This window comes from Cyprinus carpio, chromosome B1, assembly GCF_018340385.1.
Source record: "Cyprinus carpio isolate SPL01 chromosome B1, ASM1834038v1, whole genome shotgun sequence".
NCBI classification, from domain to species: Eukaryota; Metazoa; Chordata; class Actinopteri; order Cypriniformes; family Cyprinidae; genus Cyprinus; species Cyprinus carpio.
This window is the reverse complement of record NC_056597.1, coordinates 35656839-35665368: the sequence shown is the minus strand read 5'-3', so window position 1 is coordinate 35665368 and position 8530 is coordinate 35656839. Positions and strand designations below refer to the sequence as shown.

General features: G+C 43.2%; 1 protein-coding gene across 1 annotated transcript; it reads right to left on the bottom strand.

Annotated features, from left to right (window-relative positions):
* Positions 1 to 316: 316 nt before the first annotated feature.
* On the bottom strand, positions 317 to 2724 carry LOC109067579 (claudin-3-like). Its single transcript, XM_042717293.1, has 3 exons — positions 2572 to 2724; positions 1267 to 1439; positions 317 to 1161 (listed from the first exon to the last, which is right to left on the bottom strand). The coding sequence occupies exon 3, from the start codon at positions 1115 to 1117 to the stop codon at positions 524 to 526; it is 594 nt and encodes a 197-aa protein (XP_042573227.1). The 5' UTR covers positions 1118 to 1161; positions 1267 to 1439; positions 2572 to 2724; the 3' UTR covers positions 317 to 523.
* Positions 2725 to 8530: the final 5806 nt, after the last annotated feature.

Below are 8530 nucleotides of genomic sequence, written 5' to 3'. Positions count from 1 at the left end.
CATTTTAATTGCTGAATGTCTGATTTGCATATCAATTTGGCAATTCCAATGACATCATTAATTTCACTGTATTCACCTGGTGTTTCTGAATTAAGTTAGCCTGCATGCCCGTGATAATTTACCTTAGCTAAACTTTAGCTAACTTATTACATGGTAGCTCATGAGTCATGGATGTTAGCAAGACAAATTAACGTTATTTGCCTTTTGGATAATCAGCTGTAAATTGAAAGCACAGGAGGCTTATTAGTCTTTTGTTCATCACCACTCACTTCCACACCAAGACAAACAACATTTCTATATCTAGAAGGTTCTCTGTTTGATTTTTAGCAGTGTTTTATTGAATAAGAATGAGAATAGACATTAAACACAATGAAAACTTTACAGCGCTGATGGCAATTCAAGCATAAACATATTAGTACAAGATTTTCTATTTTGTTTTAATTCATTAGAAGTATCTCTATCCTTTGTGTGAGACCTTTTTTAATTTCCTACAAGAAATCAGTGTTAAACATGGTCCATTATGTCATATCCACCACTGACAGACTGTGGAGCACGATTCGCCCATTCTTGGCATCTTGTACTTCTTCTCCTGTAGAGGACAGGTGCAGCACAGCAGAGCTCCTCCAATCAATATCAGAACAGCAGCAGCAAACCCTACATAGATGGACGCCCCAAGCTCTTTTGTGTCCCGAATGGTTAGGTATGCCACCCAGGCCACCGAAATGAACTCCACGATACCAGCGATAATAAACATCACGCCAGATATGATCATCACTTTAGCCTTCATAATACAATTGGTGCATTTGGTGCATTTGGTGCCTATAAGGTAGTTCATCACACCCAGCATGGACAAGATGATGACGATGACCGACATGGCTCTGGAAGCCTGAAGTTCCTGCGGTACATCCAGAATGCTATTGTAGAACCTGCACCTAATCTTTCCGGTGCTCTCTATGGCACAATTCATCCACAAACCCTCCCAGATATTTTGTGCCGTGAGGATTTGTGCATTAGCAAGGGCCGTGCCACGCCACACTGGGAGAGCGCCAGTGACAATGCTAACGATCCAACCGCTAATGCCCAGGGCAATGCCCTTGATCTCCATTCCTTTTGACATTGTGCCTTTTAGTTTATTTTTTGTTTGTTTGTTTTGTTTTTTGCCTAGGAAAAGGTAAAAAGATAATGCTTAGTTGTGAATTTCATATGCAAATAAAAGTTATACTATAGAACAGAGGATTAAAAAATGTAGCAAGAAATGTCATTTACCAAGTGCTGAGATACAGCAATACAGATGTCCGCGTCAGATGTCCTTCCTTTCTTTGTGTAGCCTGTGCTATGACGCCAAGCAGCCTTTATATTCTAAAAGAGCGAGTGGAGGAGGACCTTAACTGGATGAGATGTGATACAGGTTCATGCATGTCAACTGCCTGATATGATCACTGCAGGAAGAAGAAGAGTATGTTGGCATTGACTTTTCTTCATAATCTAATTCTTACGAACACTGTGTGAAGTAGAGAAACAGACCCAGGCAGGTAAAAGCACCTGGAAGCACATCAACAATCAACGAAGCGAATAATTCCCTTGAATTGCACTGAATATTTAGCGAATAATTCTCTGGAATCACACTGAATATTTCACACTGAAGATGTTAGAGATGTTGCATGTGAATGATCTCAAACTATCTAGGACTGTCTTTATTGGCTGTCAAAATTGTTTTTTTCTTCTTCTTTTTTTCTTTTTAGATGAAAAGTATAAGTATTCACCTTTGGGGTTTTAACTGAAGTACAAAAATAAAAAAAAAACCTGTTGACTCTTAACAGTCTGCAGTATCATAAAGCAGGGTAAACAGGCTTTAGTGACATAACTAAATGATTACTTAATGTCTGAATGATAAGACATTTTCTATGGAAACAAACTGAAAAATATGATCAGGATTTCATAGAGAAGTGCTGTTATTAGAGGCAAATGAATTAAATGGCTTGTACTTTCACAAACATTGAAAATATGTCTTCTCAAAACATATTTCTAGTGGAGGAAATAGGGTGGCCGAGAGAGCTCAATGCGCTGCAACTTAAGAAAACACATGGAAATTGAAAAAACACCAGCAAATGAAGAAAACATCGTCATCAGTTTGACAACACAAGTGTTGCAAATCCTCACAACACATTCAAATTAAGAAACGCGCTGCAAATCCTCACAACGCATGCAAATTAAGAAACGCGCTGCAAATCCTCACAACACATGCAAATTAACAAACGTGCTGCAAATCCTGACAACATGCAAATTAAGAATCGCGCTGCAAATCCTCACAACACATGCAAATTAACAAACGCGCTGCAAATCCTCACAACACTTGCAAATTAACAAACAATTAATGAAGCATTGCAAATGTACCTTCATTAACCTTGAAATTATATTTAGTTGAGGATATTAAAGTTAGCCATGCATCTAATATAGTAACGTTTCACAGTTAATCGTGTAATAATTCAGCTTATTTAGGCGAATAATATCCAAAAGACAAAGGAATCATGCAATCAGGGTGTTTAAAAAAAAAAAAAAAAAAAAACTCACCTTTCAGTTCACCAACAACTCCACTGACCAGTAGCCACTGCACAATAGAGTAGTATTTGGCACAATAAGCAAATCTCAGCCGGGTCCTACACTTTTTTTGGGTCCCCTTGAAACATTTCCATTGTGGTCAGTGCTATTTGCAGGTGTTTCTTAATTTGCATGTGTTGTGAGGATTTGCAGCGCGATTCTTAATTTGCATGTGTTGTGAAGATTTCTTAACTTGCATGTGTTGTGAGGATTTGCAGCGCGATTCTTAATTTGCATGTGTTGTGAGGATTTGCAGCGTTTGTTATTTTGCATGTGTTGTGAGGATTTGCAGCGCGTTTCTTAATTTGCATGTGTTGTGAGGATTTGCAGCGCGTTTGTTAATTTGCATGTGTTGTGAGGATTTGCAACACTTGTGTTGTCAAACTGATGATGTTTTCTTCATTTGCTGGTGTTTTTTTTTCAGTTTGCATGTGTTTTCTTAAGTTGCAGTGCATTGAGCTCTCTTGGCCACCGTAGGAAAAACTTAAGGAAAAAAAAAATGCTCATGTAAAGCAGTAAAAATAATGCACTCTTCATTCCTCACACTGATCTCATAATAATCTGTCTTCTTGTGTTATATTTAAGCATTTGGTTTTGGCTGGTTCATGTGCTCTTCATACTTGTCTTTCTTGTTTGTATTTGCAAATGCTTTTTTTGTTTGTTTTATGTGTGTCGTGTTCTTTTGTCAGTCGTTCTTCTTCAACCCGCCTGCTTGTTACCTGATTAATTGGTTTATGTGGTTTATCGGCACCTGCATCCTCACTCTATCCTTCCAAAACCTGACAGACCAGAGCTGCAGCACAATGCACTGAATTCAGTCAACAAGCTAACTTTAGTCTGTTAGGTTTGACCATTTCCCTTGAGTGTGTTCTACACAGATGAAGAACGTAAAGTGTTTGGTCATCAGGGACAGGGCTGATCAGCTACACCACTGGTCGTTTACTGAGTGAATACATCCTCACTGTGTTTGAAAAATTGTTTGGACGATGTGACAGTCAATGGGAAGCCAGTGGAACTGGCACTTTGGGATACAGCAGGACAGGAGGATTACGACAGACTTCTACCACTTTACAGATGTTGTTTTGCTCTGTTTTTACTTTGTGAATCCAGACTCATTAGAGAAAGTCTGTGAAAAGTGGTATCGTCAGGTACTTTTTCCCCGACACTTCAATCATTCTAGTCGGGACTAAACTTGATCTGAGAGATGACAAGGACACCATTAGAGATTTAACAAAGTTGAAAAACAGCCCCATCACCTACTCTGAAGGCCTGAATGCAGCTGAAAGAATAGGAGCTGTGAAGTACATGGAGTGCTCAGTATTAACCCAGATGTCTCTTAAGACGGTGTTGTAGATAGATAGATGGATGGATGGAGGATAGATAGATAGATAGATAGAGATATAATTACACATCAAGATATATAAACTTGTTTAAAGGAGTCATGAAAATAGATACAATAGTACGTTTTAAGGATTTAATGTTAAAATAGTTTGCCATTTGCATGCACTTATTTTTTTTCACTTGGAATGAATCTCATTATAAATTTTGAAAGTTATTTTTATATATACCCTAAGCATATTCAAACTGATTCACATTTTCACTTACATGTGCATTACATGCAATCTGAACAAAAGTTGCAGCATTCAGAACAGAAGAATGATGTCATCAGAGCTACGGCAAGTATAATTGTTGTTTTTGCCTTGATGTCATTTCTTATGAAAAAATAAATAAATAAATAAATAAATACGCTTATTTATGTTGGAAGAGCTTTTTTGGAATTGAAAATATTTAGTAAATATATTGCCTTTAATCTAATGGTGTGATTGTGCGGGCTGTTTGGGAGTATGTTGGTCATGTGACCATGCCAAAGCAACTGTCTCCAAGAGAATCAACAGCCATGCAGATCAGAAATGCCCTCGCAGGGTTTCTGACTCCCCGTGACCGTGATAGCTGCATTCAAATTAGAATTTTAATTTGTCCTAAATACTGTTTTTAAATAACCACATTTGGGTAAAGAACAGATCATCATGTCCTGACACTGCTAAAACTATCTGTAGTGTTATCAGAACCAGCAGAAATTATTTAAACTGATCATCCATATGCCGGGTTGAAGATGAACTACTGGCCCTCATTTAGCATATTGTTGTCTTCTTGGGGTAATACTGTGTTCCCCAACAACAGTTTTACAGAAAGTTCTGTCTGACCCAAACCTTGAAACTAAGGTTAATCATTATATGTCTTTCTCCCAGAATTTTGTTCTACTTCCTGTAACAGGGCATTGATTAGCTTACTTTTTTAGTATTTTTCTTCCCAGATTGTGATACAGTTCATTTTGAGTGTTTTGCTGATTCACTGCTGTTAAAACAGCAATATTTTGATAATGACAGACAGGATAAATTGGTCATACAAGTTCACGCTTACATATTTTTAGCTGAGGTATGGAATGCGTATTTGGCGTGCTGTCCGGGGAAGGGCTCCGAGCTCGGGAATGGCCCGAACCTAGAGTACCCCCAAAAAAGCAATTGGACAACGGACAGCCGCCAGATTAAGAACGCCCCCCAAAAATAGCATTGTAAGTACTGGCGGGGGGTAATTTTTTATTTTCCTGAGAAGTCAGCTGGTTGGCAGGCCGAAAGAGCCTACGTACTCCGGTGGGAGCGACTTAAGCGTTGGAAGGGTAGGCCCTACCGGCTGCTGGTACCAGACCGCGTGGTTTGGGGCGCCGGTTGGTAGGGCTCGAGCCGATGCTCAACAGGAGCTCACCATGTTGGAACGGGTGAGCCCTACCGGCCGAAGAGGAGGAGCAGCATGATTGTATAGCCCGACCGGGAGGACCCGAGTTGCCTCAACTGAAATAGGGCATGGTGTCGGCGTACAGGCCCTACAGGCTGACAAGCCCCTGCTATTCAGAGTGCGAAGAGCAAATGGCTGACTGAGAGGGCCCATGAAGCCTCCGACTGGAGATTAAGACTCAGGACAACGGACATCTGGGTCCTCTCAGTTTGGCAGATAAAAAGCTTTGGGCTGAATGACAAGGAGGACTCTTGCGACATCCGACGGGAGATCAAGACTCACGGCATCGGATGAATGAGACTCGCTTGCAGTCGGCAAGTATAGAAACCCGACCGGGAGAACTCTCGCCAGACGTCTGAAGGGAGCGCACGCATCAGACGGGTAAGCCTCGCCAGACGGGGAGAGTGAAAAGGAAAACCCGACTGGGAGGGCTCTCATGGCATCCGATGGGGTATCATACTCAGAACATCGAACGGGTAAGCCTCGCCAGGTGGGGTTAAAAGATGTGAGGATAGCGGAGAGGGTTTTAGGTAGGGTTTGACGGGAGGTTGAGACTCAGTGTCGGACGGTTAAGCCTCGCCTACCGTCAAATGGAAAGGTAGGTTGCGTGGCTGGGAGACTCTTACCGACGTCCGAAGTGAGCACACGCATCGAACGGGTAAGTCTCCCCAACTGTAGAATGGAAAGGTAAAGGTTGTCTGGCCAGGAGGCTCTCGCCAGTGTCCGAAGGGAGCACACACATCGAACGGGTAAGCCTCGCTGACCATAGAAATGGAAAAAGGTAAGGATGTCTAACCGGGAGGCTCTCGCCGACGTCTGAAGGGAGCACACGCATCGACCGGGTAAGCCTCTCCGGATGTAAGATGGAAGAGGTAAAATTAAGTGGCCAGGAGGTTCTCACCAGCATCCAACAGGGACTTCCTGCTCACTGTATTGGCTGGGTAAGCCTCGCAGGCCATAGAATGGAAAAGGTAAGTTTGTGTGGCCGTGAGACTGTCTTATGGGAGTTTGCTACTCACAGCATAGGACGGGTAAGTCTCGACGACCATAGGATGAAAAAGGTGGGTTTGTGTGGCCGTGGGGCTCTTGCCGATGTCCGATGGGGGGCTTGATACTCGCGGCATCGGATGGCTTGCATATTGGGTAGATCAGTTTGGCGACCGAAAAACATGGAAAGGTAACGGTTGTCTGGCCAGGAGGCTCTCGCCAGCGTCCGATGGGAGCTCAGGCTCCTCGCATCAAACGGGTAAGCCTTTCTGGCTGAAGGACGGAAAAGGTTGTCTAGCCGGGAGGCTCTCACCTACATCCAATGTGAGCTCCAACTCCATGCATCGAACGGGTAAGCCTCGCTGGCCGAAAGACAGAAAAGGTAAGGTTGTCTAACTTGGAGGCTCTCACCAACATCCGATGGGAGCTCCACTCCAGGCATCGAATGGGTAAACCTCTCCGGGCGTAAGACGGAACAGCAATGTAGAGTAGCCGGGCGGCTCTCACGTACATCCGATGGGAGGTCGAACTCCATGCATCAAAGAAGTAAGGCTTGCTGGCCGCAGAATAGAAAAGTTAAGGTTGTCTAGCCGGGAGGCTCTCGCCGGCATCCGATGGGAGCTCGAGCTCCTGGCATCGGAAAGGTAAGCCTCACTGACCATAGAATGGAAAAGGTAAGGTTATCTAGCCGGGAGGCTCTCGCCGGCATCCGAGTTTAATACATGCGATGCCAGATGGGTAAGTCTCTCCGACCATGAGAGGGGAAAGTTAAGGTTGTTTAGGTGTGAAGCTCTCGCCGGTGTTTGGTGGGAGCTTAATGCTTGCGGTACTGGATGGGTACGTCTCGCTGATCATAGGATGGAAACTGGGCTCTCGCTGGCCTCCCACGGGGGCTCGATACTCTAATATTGGATAGGTCAGCTTGGGGACCGTAGTACAGAAAAAGTAAGGTTGTCTAGCCTGGTGGCTCTCGCCGACGTCCGATGGGAGCACACTGCATCGAACGGGTAAGCCTCGCTGGCCATAAAATGGAAAAGGTAAAGTTGTGTGGCCGGGAGGCTCTCGCCGGCATCCGGTTGGAGCTCAATGCTCGCTGCACAGACAGGTAAGCAACACCGTTAGTTGAAAGAAAACATTCCCTCGACCTGGAAAGCTATAGCAGCGTCTGATGGGAGATTAATACTTGCGGCATCAGACGGGTAACCCTCGCCAGTAGCTGGACGGAAATGGCAAGGTTTGCTTGACCAGGAGGCTCTTGCGGCATCTGATGGGAATTCAATACTCGCTGCATCAGATGGGTGAGCCTTGCCGGTATTTGAAAGAGAAACATTTGTTTCGTTGGGAAACACTCTTGCAGCACCTGACCGGGAGTTCAATACTCAGAGCAATTTGGGTTGTCTAAAAGGGTGGATGCTATGAGGATTACTTTGCGTAATTGTTTAGCGAATCCGAAAAGATGCTTCAACGATAACAAGTCAGAAAATCTTGGTGCGGCTTGCCTTCAAAAGTTAAGCGTACGGAAAAGTAGAATTTCCTGTGTCTGTGTACCCCAAATAAGTGGCATGAATCTGCATGCATGGGCATAGCCTTGAAAGCTGAGGTGATGTCGACTTTTGCCAGCCAAGTGCTGAGACCCATTTATTTTTATTTATTTATTTATTTATTTATTTTATATTGGTTGCAAGATCATTGTTCTACAGTTGAGAGAGGGGATTCATTAAGAGCAATCAAGGTGTTTATGCTTGGAAGCGGCAAATTATATGTAGCTGGTGGATTGATTAGGAGTTTCTTGTCACAGAATTTTCCGAGTAGCCACTTCAATGAGCTAATGCAAACTGAGAAGGCGAGGCTTCGAAAGGGCTGATCATGAACCCTTCTTTAATTCGTGCCGCCTATGGGGGAAAGCTGAACAGATTATTTCATTGGAATGGCTGAATGTAATAAAAAATGGCAACATTTTGATGTCCACGGTCGAGGATTTATGATTGCTGTAGCATTTCTGTCGTAAAGAATTTTCCAATATTAAGGATTGTGTACATTTGAATAAAAAGTTTAGCCAAACGAGGATTAGACTGGACAGTGATATGTAGAAACAATTGTTGGGACGTTGGAGCCCTTTGAAGGCTTTTGATATAATGTGCATGTACATAGT

Excerpts from the sequence above, each read along its gene's own strand:
- LOC109067579 (XM_042717293.1), bottom strand. The coding sequence starts at position 1,117 with ATGTCAAAAGGAATGGAGATCAAGGGCATTGCCCTGGGCATTAGCGGT.